Here is a 20521-nt window from a genome sequence, read left to right as displayed (position 1 = left end):
TTAGTTCTTGGTATGAGCTTTCGTGTGCATGCACACTTCTTCAGATACCATGCACACGAAAGCTCATACCAAGAACTAACTTAGTTGGTCTTTAAGGTGCTACTGGAAGGAATTTTTTTATTTTGACTATGGCAGACCAACACGGCTACCTACCTGTAACTGCTCTAAGTGTAGGCATTGATGAGATGTGGGATAAGGTTTTTCCTGTGCTAGCACCTAAAATTAGGAAAATATTGAGGAAAGCAAAAGATAAACTGAAACATCTATGTCAAATAAAACACATTTTACACACACACACACACAGCCTTTCTAATACCCTTTCTCAAGGAGGCTATTTTGGGAAAGTTGCCTTTCTGTCTAGCAGTTCAAGAGAGCCTTAGGCCAATTGTGTCAGTAGTAGCTTGAGGCCAGTGTCCCAAATTCCAAATATCATGCAAAGAGTTGAAGAGTGCATAGTTTGTGTTTGTGTTTTACTCAAAGTTGAGTAAAAGGGCAGACATGCACTATCAAAAATAGATTCACAGGCCAGAGGTCGACACCGATTTACATTCACAGAGAAGCTAACCACTGACCACACATTTGGGCACTAGTCATGTCATACGTTTCCTTCATTCAGTTTATCTCCTTCTACACTTCCTGTAAAAATTGTCCTGTAACTCTTATGTGAATTGGAAGTGCTCTATAAAGATAAACAAAGGGCATCCATGAAGTCATGCAAATATGCTATTCATAATTTGATCCTTCAGGTAGTTATTTTCTTCTGACTTCCAGTTTATACGCATGGGGGCACCATTCAGGAAGTGGAGCTGGAGTGGCAGAAGTGATTTCTCTCTCTTTGTGTTTCACTGAAACTTTAGCACATCTCTAGCCTCCCACCAATAGCATTTGAAAAGTCAGAAGGCCATCTATGTAGTTCAGTCCTCCAACTACCTGAAAAGCAAACTCAACTGAGTTCAATTCGAGACTCCCTCATCAATTACAATTAGGTTTTTTTTATTTAAATAACTCTATGAGGAAAAACCTCATTTCTGCCTAAAGAGCTCTAAACGAACTAGTAATGTTGCTTGTGTTACAATAAATTGGTTTAAACCCTTCTGTTTGTTGTCCTCAATACAAATCTCAGCTCTAACACAGCAAGGCTAGCACTCACAGCTGGCAATTTTCAAGGCTCCAGGGACTCCATTGGTCCAGCTCAATTATTCCCCTGAGCCATGGGGGGAAAGAAGCTGTGCATGCCATGTGTTTGCCTAACTAAACCTCCTAATCTAAGCAGCCAACAGCATGTAGGAAGATGTTTTTTTACAGGCTCTGCTGGTGGCCCCTAACATTTTCATGGCAACTTTAGCTTATAGCGAGGCAATGGGGGGGGGGTGTCTTCCCATATACCTGTGTTGAGTGCAATGCATTTACTGTCCCATGCTGTGGAACAGCCTTCAACAACTTCGTTTAGGACTTTAACTCCTTTCAGGCCCAGCCGGCTGTTTGTGTGGTCAGGTGGAGTCCCCCAAACCCTGGGCGGTCCCCCCATTTGGAATAACAACTCAAGACAACGTGCTATGGGATTAAAATTGGTCACAACTTTATTATGTTTCAGATGTGGGTAGACCTTGGCTCAGGCATTGGGCGTTTATCCCTCCCAGTCCCCCACCATGGATCTGGGGAACATCAGGGTTATCCAGTGTGTGAGGAGGATGGGCTAGCTCTGGAGAACATATGTTCAAGCAGAGAGAGCCCGCCCCCATTACGCCACCGTTGCAGGGGAGAGCAATGATGACCTCTAGGCGTACGGCCAAAGCCTCCCCTCAAACAACCCCTTTAACGGGGAACTCTGGCATCGCCGCCGCAAAGAGAAGGGGGATGTGGGTCACCGCTACACGCCCACCCCCATTTAGGGAAGATAGACTAAAGGATTCTGCCCAAGGCCTAATACCGCCAAAGTTGTGACATTTGCTACAGGAAAGGCAAACCTGCCAATGCAGGAGAATTCCTTTCCGGCCCTTCAACAGTGACCTTGACGTAGCAGTGCCCGCGTACCTGTGGAGAAAAGGTTAACCTGCAAAAGAAGTCTTAACTGAGGGTGGGTAGGGTTGGAGAAGCTCTGGAGCCTACTGACGATTCCCAGGTAAGGTCCTCCCCTTATTGTGTGGGCAGGGTGGTCCCTTCCCCTACCTGGCCTGATCAACTTGGCAACGCCTCCCCAGACAGGATTGGGCAACTGGCTGAGGTAGGCGGAGGCCTCCAGGCACCCCACCTGGGGATGGTGAAGCCAAGCCTGTGCTAATGGTGCCACATAGGGTCCAGGGGGCTGTGTGGTCATTGTGGGAGTTGTAGTCCAAAACATCTGAAGGGCACCAGGTTGGCTGAAGAACAATTTTGAGACAAAATAAAAAAATTCCTTCCTGTAGCACCTTAAAGACCAACTAAGTTAGTTCTTGGTATAAGCTTTCGTGTGCATGCACACTTCTTCAGATACACTGAGTATCTGTGTATCTGTACACTGTGTATCTGAAGAAGTGTGCATGCACACGAAAGCTTATACCAAGAACTAACTTAGTTGGTCTTTAAGGTGCTACAGGAAGGAATTTTTTTATTTGGACTATGGCAGACCAGCACGGCTACCCATCTGTAATTTTGAGACAAATAGTGTTTGATACGTTTCATGCCTTTTCTCAGCAGAGCCATGACCTCCAGTGAGCAGGTTCCTCCACACAGCCCATATGTATCCCCTCCGCCATATGCCATAAGTATGAAGCAGATAAATGGCAGAAGGTGCTCACTTCCCGCTGTTCAAATCAGACAACAATCTAAATGAAACCACGACAGATTTAAGAAACGCTGCTTCTGCTTTCTTATTTATTGACAGGTTTTTTTTTAATTACAACACAATGAAATGATGGTAAGTACATAAGATAGTATAAAAAAAGCAATTTTTAACCCTTCCCTTGGTTAAGACACTTACAGCAGACGAGAACTGCCCCACCCCGGACCCCCCTCCTCAAATGAAAACAAAAAAATAAATAGAAATTAATAAATAGAAAACAAATCACTGCACAGCCCTTAACTCTTTGATTGCCAGGACAAGAACCAAAAAGACAATTCTAGCATGTGACGTTTTAATTTCGTGGTTAAAGGTTGCCGCAGCAGTCAAAGGGTTATTATACTATTGTAAACATAAGTATTTTGTTCAAAAATGTTCAGTCATGTAATGAGTGAACAGCAATGAGATTAATATCATGACCCCTTGACCTTTAATTATGCAATATTATAAGGAGTTAAACGATAATAGCTTGGTGAGCTGGTACATAGATTAGTTAACCCATTTTTTTTATTTAATAGTGCACTATGAGGCCTTCATTTACTAATAAAAGAATGTGTGTATAATAAAACACTGTTAAATGCATTGATCAAGAAAATAAAGAAACAATGAAAAAAAATCTGTCTAAGCACCACAAATTTTTGCCTGATTATATCTGACAGTCAATATACACTTTAGCACCATTTAGTCAGCCTTGGTTTTGCACACAAACAAGCTTTGTGTTTGTCCACAGAAACTACTTGAAAGAGAAAAAAAATGGTATTTATTAAAAAATATTATTAATGCAAAGAATGTTGTGGGAGTCGTACAGTAACATAAAATTAAAGTAATGTAAAAGAAATCAGCTCTCTGAAAATAGGAAAATGCTGTCACTGTCTCTTTGCTTACATGCAGCACTGTGAACCAAACTCTGGCACAGAATATGTATGTGCACAAGCGGGGAAAAATAAGACTGAATACCTTAACACAGGTGTATAGAGCTTGCTGTTTTGATGGATCTCATACAGTGTGACCACCATAAGAACAACTGCCTGTATAAAGGAGTTGGTTCTGATAAAGTATTTAGGCATGATAGGCAGTTTCCATTCTGGCTTGTTTTTAGGACTACCTAAAAGACATTTTCATGTGTTATCTGGTTAAAGGTATGTAACTCAAAACCAGATGTGGTTTAATTTAAGAGTAGACCTTGTATGTGCAGAGTCAAGAAAAGGATTTTTAACCAAAAAAGGGGAAGTTAATACGCTGATTTTATAATAAGCAGAACATATCAGAACACACTTCTGCTCCCCTGTGCTAACACATTTTAATCATAGCATGCACAACCCTATGTGCTAAATTCCTCAGGGCATGTAATCCACATCTTACTGGAGTTACAAAGAAAATTCTCATTAGTCTTCAAGTCTCTAGATAGCATATTGTGCCTAATACCCTGACTAAATATTTTCTGACAACATGTGTAACAAAATCTTGGGGGCTATTTATTTTAATAGGAGAGAAAGTCCACTTTGGAGGTTATCTGCTGGAGCACAAAACCAATTGGGAATCCCCTGCCTGCTGATTCTTATCTCCCTGTAGACTCCCAATTTGGGAAGTCAAACACACATTTGGAACTCTGCAGAGAAAAGCAATTTAGGGGCATACTATAGAATGGAGAAACAGTATGGAAGGGATTATCCCTTCTCATTATTTTTTTTTTTTTTGTTGCTGTTGCTCCAATTCTTCCCCTCGCAATGTGGATTTTACTTCATTTAAATTGCCATTGGTCTTTTGGTGCACACATTTGCTTGTACGATTTGATTAGGTCTATAGAGGTGGAGGAAATCAAGCATACATCTGTCTAAAGACCAGTTGCAGAAATATAAAGGGTCAGATGTGGGAGAAAAATTGGTTTCTCATCATGCACTGGGAACAGCGGATGCTGAAATACAGGAAGGCAGCCAAGGGTCAGAATATAAATCGTTTCCTAGATCATTTCCAGCAAAAGGCAAGTGACATTGAATAAATATGAATAATGCTGTGGAAACAACTAAATTTTTATTGTAAGCAAACAGACCGGCAGTAAACCAGCATTTAATTTAGGAGAATGGGTAACAACAACACTTTTCTGAATCATATACTAAAATATGCCCATATCCCCTGAAATCTTGAACTGCCATGTCATGTAAATGACAAAAAAGCTACCATCATGCTTCAGCCATGACAAGAAATAAATAGGTCACCTGTAAATAGCTCCTGAACACATATTCCACAGAATAAACTGCCAATATCTAAAGATCTGCAGCTCTTCCTGCAAATCTACAAAACTTCCAGGGCTCAAATAAACAGTACGGGCTCTGGAGAGGAATTATTTAGCTGCAGAGGCTGGCAGCTATAAGGATAAACTAACAGAGGGCACAGAGAGATTATCTCACCATCTCAGGACTCTTATCTGCGGGGAAAGAAACAGGGGCATCCTAGACTCAGTTCTTATTAGGCCGAAGTGATTACGATGGGTGATCAGAGCTGTGCGATGGAGGCACACAAACACTGTCCACAGGGAATTCTACAAAGCAGCAAACATTTGGACAGCAAAAGAAAGGCTCAACAACAAGCATTTTTAATAATAAAACTGAAAGGCACCTGTGCAAATTAATGCTAATTTTGTTGAAACCCAAGCCTATGTAATGTTGTCATCCCAGCACTGGCCCACATAAAATAACACCAAGCCAATTTGACTGCCTTTTACATCACTTTGGGGGCAGGGGAAAATCACCAAGCTGCTGTCTTTAAACACTCTAATTGAAGGGAATGGTTTCTGGTTGTGCGATTTATTTTTCTCTTGTTGGGGTGCAAGTCAGTGGTTGAATGAAATTAAAAGTCAAAGACATGTCTCACCATGTGGGGGGGGGGGCTCGATGTTAAAGCATATAATGCATGTGTTAATCCAATCTAAATGGAAAGCACAAAGATGCCAGTCAAATAGTGAGAGTATACCAAAGCTGCGCAGCAGCAGCTGACAAAGCAGATACACACACAAAAGAAGAATTTGATTTGGGGTGGGTTGAATATCTTTATTAGGTGGCCAAAAAAGCTGCTCGAAGAAAAGCAAAATGCCCATTTTATGAATGAACGGAGGCCTTTGTTTGCAGTTGATTCAGCCCTGTTGACTTAATTATCATATCCCAGTATATTTTAACTGGTTTATAGATTGGTCCACTGGATGACTTTCCAAAGCCTATACAATACAGTTGGATTGACATTGTTCATTTTGCCCTGCTGAAAGCTCGCTGTTTCACATAGCAAACAAGTATAATGAAGAGCATGTCCACATCTCGGGAATTTATTTATTTATTTCATTAAAAATTATATACTGCTGATGGTTTTTGGGTTTTTTTAACTACTTCAAAGCGGCTTACAAAAAAATTACTTGAGTGTGATGTTTTCCATATCCTTATATTAAAACCACATAAATATTTTAGCATGGAAATGTTTCTTTTTATTTGATAACTTTCATGAGACTATAAGAACTTAGAAAGCTTGGGACACTTTTCTGCCAAAGTTGCCTTCTCAGTCCTATTTAGCTTTTTAGAGAAAGCACTTGAGGTGCTATTGGTGGACAGCAGCGGCACTTTTCTATGAAGATTAAAGTGCCAGGGTTCCTGTGAAAGCCGCTTTATCTTCTTGCCATGCCTTGTCAACAACACAAGACTGGCCCTGCCATACAGCATGGTGGAACAGGCTGTTTCAAACATCAGGACTTAGAGGATAGATGAGAACAGGAATTGATGTTCGAAATGGTACAGAATTTTTAACGTGTTGGCCCTAGAAGGGTTAGTGAATAGGTTGCCATTTGGTGATCAGCTTCAAGCGGGATAATTACTTGGTCTGGCACTATAACAATGGCACATTTGTTTATTTACTAAAAGATCTTTACCTCTCCCTCCTCCCAAAAAACAACAATCAGGTATCAGGGCAGTGTATAAAATATGACCAATAATGGCCATACTGCCATAGATAAAAAGCATAAAACACAATCTAAACAGCTTTGTAAGAGGAAGTAAAACACAATAGGACTAAACAGCTAAAACACCAGGCCCAACATGTAAGTTTTGACCAGGTGCCAAGAGAATAACAGAACCAGCACCAACTATACTTCTGTGAGATGTCGTAACAGATAAGCATCTGCTCCACATTGACAAGACACATGTAGAAGGTACTTTAAGACAGTTTTCTTCAACCCTGGATCTCCAAATCTTGGATTGCAGGTCCCACCACCCCTGACCATTAGCTATAGTGAGGGTTTCAGTTGAACAACATCTGGGGAACCAAGGTTGAAGAACACAGCTTTAAGAAAAGCCTCCTCAGCAGCTCTTAAAACAGATGTGAATCCGTTTTGCAAACCTCCTGACCATAGTTTCATTATGGAGACAGGCCCTCTTCCATCACGACTGTGTTGGACTGCTTCACAAGCACTTCCTTGAGCCATTATGCTTTTAGTTGGCTATTCATTTATTTCAGGCACCCTTTACACATTAGGATGGTGTGTGTTATGTGGTTCATTAATGAAATCATGGCCATGTCAGCAATAAAATAGCATGACCACAGGCTTTACAAACGGGACACGTGAATACAGTTACTCGAAACCTAGTGGCATACATGTAATTGGTTGCCATGACAATCAACGAGCCTTACTGAGAAGCGGGTCCATTTCCTTTGTATGTTCAGTAGTTGGTAGAATTGCCACAATAAAGTCACGTATGGGGTTATTTCAAATGATAACGACACTGCCGTCACCCTGGCTTCCTGGCTTGCACATGATCATTTTGTAGCAATAGCTTATATGCATACTGGCACAGTCCAAAGATTATGTATTAATGAAGCCATTGCCAAACTGGTGCCCTTGAGATGTTTTGAACTGCAACCCCCATCATTCTGAGCCTGCATGGTTGTGCTTGCTTGGGCTGATGGAAAATATAATCCAAAACATTTGGAGGGACCAGGTTGGAGAAAGTGGCATGGATACAGGCTTCTCCTTGACAACAGAGATTTTTTTTTTTTAGGCCTGCACTGTGTTGTTCTTAACTGAGGCACTTTCAACAACTGTTTTAAGGGTAGGAATACTGCACACACTTCTAACGTCCCTGCCTTAAGGTTGCATAAATGGGAACATGAACCTTATCAGTTTTGCTCTCATTTTCGGCCTCCGTGTTAATACCTAACTAATCGGCACTTTATTTATACGACATGCTGCTGGCCATGGGTCCACTAGTCCTTCATCTGTGCAATATGACATGTAAGAAACATAAGGCCTAAGGGTTGAAAAGAAAAGAAAAAGTAGATGTCTCCCCCTTCTTGTTGAATACACCCCCCAACCTCTTTATTTCCCCAGAACTAAACAAACAAACAAACAAACAAACAAGGCAAACAGGAGTGGCATGTCTTGTAAGAGAGATTTGTCTTGCTATATCGGGCAATGCTGGGTGGCAATCAGTCCCATCTTGTTATTCTGGCTGCACTTACTGTTTGGCTGACCTGTATATCAACTTGTTTTACAAGAGGGCAGCAGATTATAGAATCTGCATTGTTTGGCCAGCTGTGTTATCTTCTAAAGCCACAGGCACCTGTTACACATTGGAGGCTACAAGCAAACCTTTCAAATAAACAGGCAACCTCATTTTTTTCTTCCAATATATGCAGTTCAAGCATCTATCTGCAAGATGATGAGTACTTAGACCTCACTCGAGGGTTTCCATTTTCTGAGATCTTACCAACAAGCCAGAATAGGATCCTGTGCTTTGTTAGATATTGAAGCTGGCATTTTATTAAGATCAGCATGGTGGCACCAGGAAACAAGCAGAGGTATTCATTATATAATGATCACACAGCTCAACATGAACTAGCAGGGCCAGCGTCCAAATGCAGGACATTAAAATGGTCACCAGTGGAACAGTTGCAGGGATATGCTTCCCCAATCAGATATTGAATAATAGAATTGTAGCGGGACCATGAGAATCAATATTTCCAATGCCCTGCAATGCAGGAAACTTTTGCCTAACATTGGGCTTGATGTTACTAAGGTCTTACTCCTCTGTACATTTACTTGGGAGTAAGCTGCATTGAATAATTGAAATGAGATTTCTAAATAAGCATGTACAATAAAGAAGTATGGAAATGGGCTGCACAATAATGTTCATGGATTGAATAGATAAGAGGAGAAATATATATTACATAGGTTCACAGATCACATGTAGGTGAGTGAGACAACACCATTGTGAGTGGTCTGTTAATCATCTCAGTAACCAAGTTAGACAAGAGAATCTCATTACTAAACTTAATTGCATTGTTTAGTGTTTTCATACACTTTTGTTCTATGTTTAGCTGCATTTTTATGCTTCTTAAAACCATATCCTGCTTCAAAAACATCACCAAGAATTAAATAAAATGCATATTATGTTTAAGTCAGGGAGACTTAGAAAGGGCTCCTTTGGAGCAAGATCATATTCCTTCCAATTCAGCATACCAAGTAATCACCTACAAAAGTATTTACTTAAATTTCATCCCCCCCCCCGAAAGATTTTTTCCCCTGGTTTATGGCAAATAATATTGTGCTATTTATCCATTTACACAACACACCATAATGATAAACTGCAATAGATGGATGACATCTATATTTTTGCGTTGCACTGATCCACATTGTGGACTGTGACAATATGACTACAGATGCCTTATTAAAAACAGCTTCTCTCCACTGATCCCATGTATTATAGATATGAATCTCATGCTTTCACTGTCCACTTCATGCATCTGATGAAGTAGGCTCTTGCCTACAGAATGCTCTTGCTACAACAAATTTGTTTGCTTTTGAGGAGCCACAGGACTCTTTCTGGTTTTTATTTAAAACAGATGCCACTTATTCAAAATTCAATGCTGTTTTTTCATGCTAAAATTGGGCAGACCCATTTATTCAAAATTCAATGCTGTTTTTTCATGCTAAAATTAGAGATCATGTTAAGGTTCTCACCAATAGATGAGCGAGAAAGCAGCCTTTGAAAAGGGTTGGATGGACTTCAGACAAAATGCTAATCAATTATCAGTTTCCCCCCCGCATTGTGACTTAAAAAAAATAATCTTGTTGGAATTCAACGTCTAAACTGGTAAATTCACATTCTTATTTTTGAACTTTTTAAGTGAAGACACACAAATTTCTAAAATTAGCTTGAACACATAGGGTACAAGATCCTGGGGGAAACTATCAAATGATTGCTTCATAAAATAGAAATTTGTAATAGAAAAGCTAATACAACGTTGACCTGCATGGCAAAATCATGCCCAAACTTTTTTTCAATTCACCTTCTCTCTGTATATAATATATAATGCACTTTTAAATATATCAACTTATTAAGCATTCACATAACCATGATGTACCTTATATCAAGCACAGCACATTATCACACTTACCTTCCTGCATAATTACTGTACGTTAAATCCTCCAAATATAAACATTTGTATTACCTTATAAAAAGAGCAACCAGCAACATGCTCAGCTTCTTCATTGCTTTCCAGGAAATCACTGTACTGAAATTCTATGCTGCCATGAGATCGATTTTGAAAGTAGAGCAAAATGTTCAAGTGAATGAGGGAACAGAAATAAATTGAAGCACCATACTCATGTAACGTATAGGCTACAGTGAATATCCAAAATGTAGTGAACATTGATATTCATGCACCGATTCCGTGAATGTCCTTCCACTTTTCAGACACATATAAGTGAGAGCTGCCGATCACATTCAGGCAGCTGTCAACAGTCACTAGAGAATCTTGAGTTTTTAAGACAGCCACAACAATTGTTTAGGATCTCCAGTGTTTACATGGGAATACCAACACTCACCATATTTTGGACTCTTCCAAGCCCTTCCAAGTATTTAAAGAACAAATGTGAGGAGGAAGTGTGTAGAGAATGCACGGTTGTGTGCTCTGTTCCTATCCCAAAGTCCCTGCTGGCTCCATTCCTGGCCTTCCCAGGAATGAGAGGGAAGATCTAGAAGGTCTTCTAAGTGTGTTTAGCTAAAGGTGCTCAGATGCCTCCTGGAATCAGGAACCTGGTAATGTAGGCAGGGCTCCTGATCATGGCAAGGCTTCTAATCTTGTCCAGCCAAATGCACCTAACCCGCCCCCTCCTTTAGACTGCAGGGATGAGACAGGTGGAGATATTGGGGGAGAAGTTGGCCCACAGCCCTTCTACACACTTTATGCCCTCACACATTCTTTGAATGACTGGACAGGGCTACAGTAACATAAAAATCTATTGCCTACAGTAAAACAACAGCAAAACTAAAACATCTGAATTAAGCTCATCTTAGCTTCAGTTATCCCAGGGTCAACACCAGGACAAAGGGACAGGTTCTTTTTTTTGCCTGTAACAGACCATGATTTCTAGATTTCTGTCGGAGGCAAAATAGGAACCACTTCATGGTTTTGCCAGTTAATAGGTATGTTTATAAAGTGAGGTGGAGTATAGGACTTCACAGATTGCTCTGTGTTTGCAGATGTGGTCAGCCAAGGTACTCCTGTACCAACAACTAAAATGGATATACTGGTGAAATGCAATGGTTGCATAGTGGCTCAGCCTTTAGGATACTGCAAACAGCACCTCTAAGACTCTCCAAAATGCTATTGGCATTGCATATGTGCTACAAAGCAACCCATTTCTCCTTATTTTTGTTATCCAGCCACACTTCTATATATGCTCGGAGAAAAACAATACCTTGCAATGCTGTATAGGATGCCTCACATGATTATAAAACAGACCCTCAATTCAAAACAAAGCAAAACCCCAAATCATGTTCAATTGAATAAAAAGGCATACTAATCTTCATGCTATGCTCAATATAAATATAAATTCAAGGCAGTCGAGCTATTTGTTACCAAAAAATAATGTGTACTTACACTCTCTAAAAAATGATTCAGTAAGGTGGATTAGGAAATCACTAACAAACGGTCTTGAGTCTAGTATAAAAAACTTTGACGTAAAAGCCAATGGCGGCCATTTTCAAGTATTTTAGTGTGTTTTAGAATGTCATCATCTATAATGAGTCATTTGCAGAAAGGACTGGTTTTATACAGAAAATTGAACCAAAATTAAACAGAAATTCATTTCCACTGCAGTTCATTTTTAGAGTGTGCATGTATACATAGCAACTGTTCCATCTAGGTACTATCTGCTACAAATACTGGGCACATTCCATAAGGAAATTTTCCTGTACCAACTGCCCAGTGAAATACATGGGAGCTGAGCAAGAACGCTGCCAGGTGCTACCTGTTGGTTTCCACCAGTCTTGGGGATGGGGGCTCCTCCATGTATTACAGCCATTTCCCTTCTCTAAAATAAGTGAATGTTTGGACAATGTATAGATAGGACTCTCTTTGTTGTAAAAGCCTAGTCCCAATCCAAATTAGATCAGCCACACCAGATTTCCCACTGAGTTTGTGCCGGTTTGCAAGTTAAAGGTCAAAGAGCAAAGACATCAAACAGTACACTGTAAGGAAATTCAGACAGCAAAGGTTTTTTTTCTTTTCTTTTCCACAGAAGACTATGTTTAACTCAGTAATGACAATCAACAGATCAATAAAGTTCAAGGCAAGCTGTTCATTGTTTCAAAAGCTACTCCCCTGGAATCCCAGCTTTCATAAAAAGCCAGGTATCTGACATGTGGGGTGCATCCTTTCTGAACACCTTTAATAAGTTCACAGCCTAGTGACTGTAAAAAGCCTGTCACTGCAAGAAGCAGTTCCTAAAATCAATAAAAAGAGGTCTGTCAGTTGCTGACTTTTCTCTAGGAAAAAATATTGATACATAACCTGCCCTGCAGGTCACATGAAAACGACAATACTGCTGTTAGCACAAATATTACACATGATGACACAATGCTTTGGTGCTCCCTTGGTTCTGTCAGTGATTTAATGCACAGCTAAATGCCAGAGGACTTGTGACCCTTTGGGAACTAAGGCAAACGCCCGATTGGCAACACTTTGCAATGGGAGAGGCAGCACCATGAAACGACAGAGTCCTTGCTCTCTGGTTTCCATTGGAACTGTTATCTGCACCTGCATATCTATATGATGCAAGGCAAACAGAATAATCCTGCAATACAGTTTAAAAACGCAAGAGTTAAGCAGAACACAAACTCAAGCGCTACGCTAGTTGTTGGACAAGAGAGTTCCACCTGGTTCCATCATCAATCCCATGTTCCTGTTGCTCTCAGACTGGAGAAAGACAAAAGCTTTTATGAGAGTTGAAGGTGATATGACAGCAGCATTGTTTCTTGGGATGTCGAAAGTGATTTCTTTTTTCCCTGCTGTCATTTCTAATCAATGGGTTTTGCAGCACTACTACAGGGACTGCAAAAGCAATGAACAGAGATACATCCCATAGACAATGTTGCCTCTATCATACTTCCTTCATCTTGCTAAAAACTGCAGCTGTCTGTCTCGAGACTTACTCGCTTCCAGCTTTTCAGTCTCGGCCACTGTGGTTCGCTGTTACACTGCCCATACCCATGTAAAAGCCCTGTAGCAAAATGAAAGGGAATCTGCATGGCAACACATTGGTGTCACACATTGCAAACATTGCCATGTTTGTTGGTGTGTGGTGGCAATGAAAACAAAATACTTAGGACATACACTATCAATAGCATAAATGGATGTCAGGTCCTTGTTACTGGGGGCTACCATTGCATGGAGCAATGAAGACTGGATAAAAGAAGCAACAGAGATGTGGGAGGACTCCTGCAATGGCTTAGCATAACACATCTTGAGAAACCAAAGACCAGCTATACTTGCAGCCACTTGTATTCTGTCTGCTGCAATGTATTGTTTTAAAATAATAATTATCTAATATTGTTTGCTTCTGTTATATCACCATCAACAGAGTGAGCAAATCATTTTTTTTAAAACGCTTTCTTATTTTAGGTTATTCTAATTGTGTGGTATCTAATCCACTTACAGACCTACCAACCTGCCCTGTGTACCTGCCAATCCTGATGACTTCTGGCATGCTGGTCTCAGCTGCCATGTTTTGTTATGGTACTATATAGTGTCATATAGAAACTAGAGTGCATAAAGCCACTAGAAGGAGGAGAGAGAGAGACAGAAGTCAGTGATGCTAAGAGGGAAGGAAGGAGAGGATTTGCAGAACTGATATGGTTTATGGACCACCTACAAAGGAACTCGTAAATCACAGGAAATAAGCTTTAGAATCCAGAATCTTTTAAAGCTGTGCATTCCTATAATTTCCAGACTGCCAATGTTCACAGCCCTTGAAACTCTGAAAACCTATAGTTCTCAAAGGGTCACAGATTACACAAACCTAATACTAGCATTATGTTTCTCTGTAACATTAAGTGTCACTTTAGTTCACTGCAATCTACTTCACAGGCTTGCTGCATTCTGCTATGGTTTCAACATTAAGTGTTCTTGACAGACCTGTGGGAGGCCTGGGGCTGCTGGCCTGGTACAGCTCGGGGGGGGGGGGGGAGGAAGAAAGAAAAAGAAGAGGAGGAGGCAGGAAACCAACAAAATCTAAACCAATCAATAAAAAAGATACTATCTGAATATAGTAATGAATATAAATGTGTTAAAACATTGAGGACATAGCTCAGAACAGCTGTATAAAACACAAAATGAATGTATCATTAAGGCTGTTACTATATTGCAGATATTTTGGCCCCTTATTTGTTGGAAAATGGCTGTCCAAACAGTCTGAATTCCTGTGTGTCATCCTGGTCTCCCACTTAACAAAAATTATGAGTAGGAGTATAGGACTATATCCGTAGCTGACAGAAAGCAATCCTCTTTGGAGACAAAGCTGTTTTGGGTCTTCACACTTCCTGAAAGTTCCATTGTGATTGTTGTGTTATAGTTGCTCTATCTTTTCTCTTTTTTTAAAAAAAAAATGATTACATTTTTATTATTGTTTTTTTTTTAAACCTCACGCAAAACTCTTTCAAAGGGGAGCAGGCTTCAAAGGGGACAGAAAAAACCCCAAGAGAGACACTGGAGACGCTTCTTGTTTTCCTATATTTTTGATGTAACATTTCCTCTTCTTTATGGAAAAATCCCGATAGTTTTGCATTGGGTGTACTGAGCGTGCAGAGAGGAAAAAGGCTAGAACCGAATGACAAAGAAAGACAAAAGAACTGGAGGAACGGCAGATACTGTGTACGATGGAAGCTTCCCACTGGAGTGAACTCTTACTTCCTGTGCAGGGTGCAGGTAGCCCCCTGGGTTTTAAAGATCAGCCCTGGTCGAGGGGCTGGACAGATGCCTGCTCCTAGATAGGAAACTGCATAACAGCTCTTCTGTTGATCTCAAGTTACCACGAACTCCTAGGAGAGAGAGAGGGAGAGAGAGAGAGAGAGAGACATACCCCTACATCACACCCACTCTTGCATAGAGCGTTTGCAGTACAGTATGTGGCGGGGTGTTCCTTTCCTCTTGAACTGGAACACAGTGTAAACCAAGACAAGGAGGCACAGGGCCAGGATGCAGGGAATGACAATGGCTATGGCTTTCACAGTGCTGGCTGTGTTGTCCAGTTTGATGACAATGTCTACGTCATCCTGAGGGCTGTGTCGGTCTTTGTCCCGGTCTGCTGGTCCATCACAACCCATAAAATCCTTTAGGATGGATCTGGGATATCCAGGTTCTACTTTGAGCATCTGGTTGTTGAATTTCCAGTATTCCTTGCCTTTGTAGAAATATGTGAAGCCTGAGGAAGAAAAGTGTGAATGTTTCAATGAGTTGTAATTTCATCGCGTCCAAAGTCAACAAAAGACAAGGAGCTGCTGAAACTTTGGAGTTAACAAGCAGGATTAAAACTGACATTTGGAAATTAATAAAATGTATCCAGCCATTGCCAATATCTACCCAATAGGACCTCGCTACTCCATACCTTATTTGCAGCTACAATTGCTTCAAAACTCCTATATCTTCATTGCACCATTCTGCACAGTCAAACCTCGGTTGTCTAACGTAATCCGTTCCAGAAGCCTGTTTGGATTCCAAAACATCTGACAACTGAGGCGTGGCTTCCAATTGGCTGCAAGAGCTTCTTGCTCTCAAGCGGAAGCTGTGTTGGACGTTCAGCTTCCGAAAAATGTTTGAAAACCTTACTTCAGGGTTTTTGGCGTTCGGGAGTCGGAACGTAAGATAATGGGGGCATTTGGGAACTGAGGTTTAACAGTACAGGATTCTGCCAATATTGTGAAATAAAAAATATATCTTTGCTACACCCAGCATTTTAAAACTTGTACCTGACAAGTACTTAAAAACCTCATGGCTGAACATTAACTCCCAACAACATCTGATTAGTGGATAAATAGAAAGGATGATAGAAAAGAGCTTTAGAAACCCCATACTTGTCATCAAACATGCTTTTCAGCTTTGGTTGTGTGAAATGCTAGAAAAAGAAAAAAGATAATCGGAATAGCCCTTCCCTCACAGAACATTCTTTTTCCAACAACTTTATAGGGCATATTGGTTTTCAACAAAGACATGTCTTTATGTTGAAAAAATTGCCGTATTCTTCGTCCTATAAGGCGCACCGGCCCATAGGATGCACCTCGTTTTTTTTTTGGGGGGGGGAAATGAATAAAAAAAAAATATTCCCCCCCCCACCGCGGCTGCCGCCCCAAGCCTTGTGCACACCTGCCCAAAGCACAGGGCACCCTCCGGAGGGCTCCCCGTGCTTCGGGCGACAGGCTGCTGCCCCAAGCCTCGCGCGCTCGGCGGGACCTCCTGCCGGGCGCGCAAGGCTTGCGGACACTCGCCAGGGCTGCAGCCAGTGTGGTGTAGTGGTTAAGAGCGGTAGTCTCGTAATCTGGGGAACCGGGTTTGCGTCTCCGCTCCTCCACATGCAGCTGCTGGGTGACCTTGGGCTAGTCACACTTCTGTGAAGTCTCTCAGCCTCACTCACCTCACAGAGTGTTTGTTGTGGGGGAGGAAGGGAAAGGAGAATGTTAGCCGCTTTGAGACTCCTTAAAGGGAATGAAAGGCGGGATATCAAATCCAAACTCTTCTTGTGAGCCCGCGGGAACTCCCGCCGGACTTGCAAGGCTTGCGGATAGCTTCCTGAAGCCTGGAGAGCAAGAGGGGTCTGTGCGCACCGATGCCTCTCGCTCTCCAGGCTTCAGCGAAAGCCTGCATTCGCCCCATAGGACGCACACACATTTCCCCTTCATTTTTGGAGGGGGAAAAGTGCGTCCTATGGGGCGAAAAATACGGTACATCTGATGAGAAGCCAACGTATCAAAGCAATCCTTTGTTATGCACAGGAAACTGTATATGAATAACCCAACAAAGCTGTGGGGCAGATTGAAGCATAATTTAGCGTATGTCATGTCCTAAATGCCTATCTTCCCTAACTTTATGAAACAACCAAGACGGATGCATTTAGACCAGTGGAAGGATTTAAGATCCTTATTTAAAATTGACATTTAAATAGGATCATAAATTATGCTCACCCTGAGTCCTGTTTGCTCAAAGAGCCCCTACCCAGCTTGGGAACATTGGTCAATTATAGCAAATTACAGCACTGTGCTAGACCCACCTACATTGCTCCTCCCTCTCGACTGTCTGGGCTGATTCTGTTCCCTGTTACTTCTATGTCTTTGAGAGGAAATGCTGTATTAACTCTGCCAATGGAAAGCAGGTGTGCACAGCTTCAGATTTTCTGCAGGGAGCTAGAATTTGATCATTCAAGTGCAATCCAGGATAATTAAAAATGGTGCCTAATTGCAGAAATGCTGCTTTCCTGCCAAATAATCCAAAGCATTTGACTGGCCCAGATGAAAAGTGGCACCGATCCAGTCTGAAACAAACTTTCACAATGGGTGAACTTCCTCCTACTGTTTAAAAACTGTGCACAAATAGCTGGAGCTTTCTCTATCTTTACTATGTCACAGTTTGCATTCTGCAGTATTATAGGTCCCCAGAAAAGAAAAGAAAAAGAATGGGCTTCATTTGTGATGCAAATAGTACTAATTGGAAAGTTTAGGTTCGATGCTAGTTTCAACTGCTTGCACAAAAATGGGTTTTTGAAATTGCACTGCGGAGAGGAAAAACCTCTTTAGAGCATCTCATTTTCTATTCAAAATAGACCCAAACGCTTTCACCCATCACCATTTTTTGTTAGTTTCATGATGGAATAATATAAAAATCTTGTGCTATTGCTGTTATTTATTTTAATTGTCCTTCAGAAATTCTAGTGCATAAGATATTACATGGGGTACTTGGGACTGTTGCAGGGTTTATTATCTCATAAATTTGTCCATTACTGGAAAACAGTAGCACAATGGAAATTATCTTTCTTCCCAAAACTTTCTCCTTAAATATTATTTCCATATTAATTGACAACATATATCCTGTTGCCCCCACCTTCTTTGTTTCTTATATTCTGTCCATCAGCGAGTTGTGTTGCTTCTCCTGATACGACGTTGCAAAAGCACAGCCCTACCTTTCTGTCTCCTCAGCAAAATCTCTAATACACATCCAATCATCCCTTACACTGACCTACTGCAATATTCTCTGCATTTCCATTGTCACACCTTTTCTCAACTCTGTCCAAACTCTACCGCAAAATCATTTACCTTGTTTGTTGTTCAAACACATTCCTCGTCAAAGTCTGTGTGACTTTCTGTTTCCTCCCATGTCCACCACAAACACCCAGTCCCTTCCTGGCCTTCTCTCAACCATCATGAACCAGTGTATTCCTGTGATATCTCCTTCTACCCCATTACTCTCAGCCATCTAAAGGTCTCCTGCTCCCATAAGAGTCATCCACATGGTTGGCAATTTATATGCAAACAACCGGAGTACCTCTTTTTGGCATTTAACAAAATAATATGTTTACATCAAGTGTACTACTGAAAATCAGCATAATTTGCTCACTCTGTTGCTGCTTGGGTTGGAAAATACATAACTTGGTGATGTTGTAAAATATAATGCATGTTATAGTGAAAGAGGAGAGAACTTGAAATAGGGAGAAATGTCATTTTTGATGGCAGCTCCCCTTACCTAATTGTAATGCATAACTCTGCCCCAAGTCCTGCCAACATGTATAAAACTTTCTTCTAAAGCTTTCTGCGTAACTCAAAAGCTTACACATCTTTTTTTCTCAAACTGAGCCCTGTTGAAGATATTTCTTACTATCAAGAAGCTTTCAAAAGTAGATGTAAGAATAGGAGACATATATCTCTGTTTCTGTTGTTTTTAATCAAGCAACACAAATGTTTCTCCCCTCCCCCAAAACGAACTAGGAAGCTAAAAGGATTAGCGCTATATTAATGAAAGATGTTGTTTAATTGGAATCAGTTCCTCTGAACTTTCTCCCCTGAAGCTATCTGGTACAATTTCAAGTCAAATCTTTATCTGAAGAGTAGAAGAGAAATGGTTTCAGGCAAAAATTCATCAGAGTTCTCTGAAAGTAGGTTGTGGGGTTTCTCATTTGCTTGTTTCATTGTTTGTTGATGCAATCACCAATTGCACCATGCAGGGATCTTGACTTTGGGGGACAATTCACAGCACTGTTCCTTGCAGGCATCACCAGGCAACTTTCAATACTTAGTTTTCCTTCTCCGAGAGCCCAGAGGATTTCTTACATTTAGCCTCCAAGAAACGACATTAACAACAACACAACACAAAGGCAAAAACGGCTCACTCCTTAATTGTATTGTCTGCCTAGGTCTCAGGTATCTTTCCTGTTATTTTAGTAACTGAAAACCAATGAAGTTCAGTGTGACCTCAGGGCCACTTCACACACTACAGAAAAAGAATGAATCCCCATGTCTCCTCAGTGAATTGACCGTGATTTTGCTGAAACATTTCAAGAGAACCCACTCATCTCAAAATGCCTCAGAAACACTCTGCTGTGAAGTGCAATTGGTTCAGGTTTTCAGGCATTCATTTACTGTATGTTTTCAGACACACAGATGCCCTTTACAGAAAATTTACTGACCTTCACTGAAAATATGGAGGTCCATTCCCCCCCCCCCCTGTACTGCACAGCTATTTACACATGAATAAAATGGAAATTATTGCATCCTGAAAGCAAAGGCTGGAATCTCTGGGCTAGTTTTGTAGCCCTCTGGCTGGAAAGCAGTGAAACTCCACTCTCATTCTATCACAGGGGACAACAACATAACCCCCCTATTATTTCTGGTGTTGTTGTTTTTCTCTTATCACTGTGCAAAGTATGAGTGGAGAAGTCCCTGTCCTAAGAGGCTTACAGTCTATCATTCAACATAGATAAGGCATAGGTTGAAGGAGAGGGAAAAGGCAAGGGTGTATTATAGAAGAATATGTAGTTATTTCAGTTCCACCTACTTAGTCCTATATTTAGGGCTGCTACCTTTGGTCAGGCAAAATACAGGACAGATTGGTAGTTGGGAGGCACAACACTCTCATGACACCAAATCCTGCCCCCCCTTGGTGGAGGGGGGTTCCTCACATTTGGCTTCCCACCTGCCTCAGCCACTTGGCCCCACTCTTTCACTCAACTCACATAGACAGCCAGGGGCCGGGGATAGATGGCCAGCTCCCATGGCAACTTGAGTTGCAGCTCCAGCCTCTCATCCATGCTGGCAGCAGAAGAGCACGGAGGAGAAGGGAGGAGGAAAGGTCAGGGCAGGGTGGTAGAGGGGGCCACGTGGTGGGACTGAAGAGGGGCAGCAG

General features: G+C 41.3%; 1 protein-coding gene across 3 annotated transcripts in view; it reads right to left on the bottom strand.

The window, feature by feature from the left end:
• Positions 1–2824: 2824 nt before the first annotated feature.
• The window catches only part of MMP16 (matrix metallopeptidase 16), a 180793-nt gene continuing 163096 nt past the window's right edge, over positions 2825–20521 (bottom strand). For all 3 annotated transcript variants that reach the window (XM_083517303.1, XM_083517304.1, XM_083517305.1), the window contains one exon: positions 2825–15560. In XM_083517303.1, the coding sequence (XP_083373429.1) occupies positions 15226–15560 (335 nt within the window). In that variant the 3' untranslated portion in view covers positions 2825–15225. The remainder of the gene's footprint in view (positions 15561–20521) is intronic.

The sequence above is a fragment of the Podarcis liolepis genome (genome assembly GCF_965112155.1).
Source record: "Podarcis liolepis genome assembly, chromosome: 8".
Classification (NCBI taxonomy): domain Eukaryota; kingdom Metazoa; phylum Chordata; class Lepidosauria; order Squamata; family Lacertidae; genus Podarcis; species Podarcis liolepis.
The sequence above is the reverse complement of the archived record's forward strand: the minus strand, read 5'-3'. Positions and strand labels throughout refer to the sequence as shown.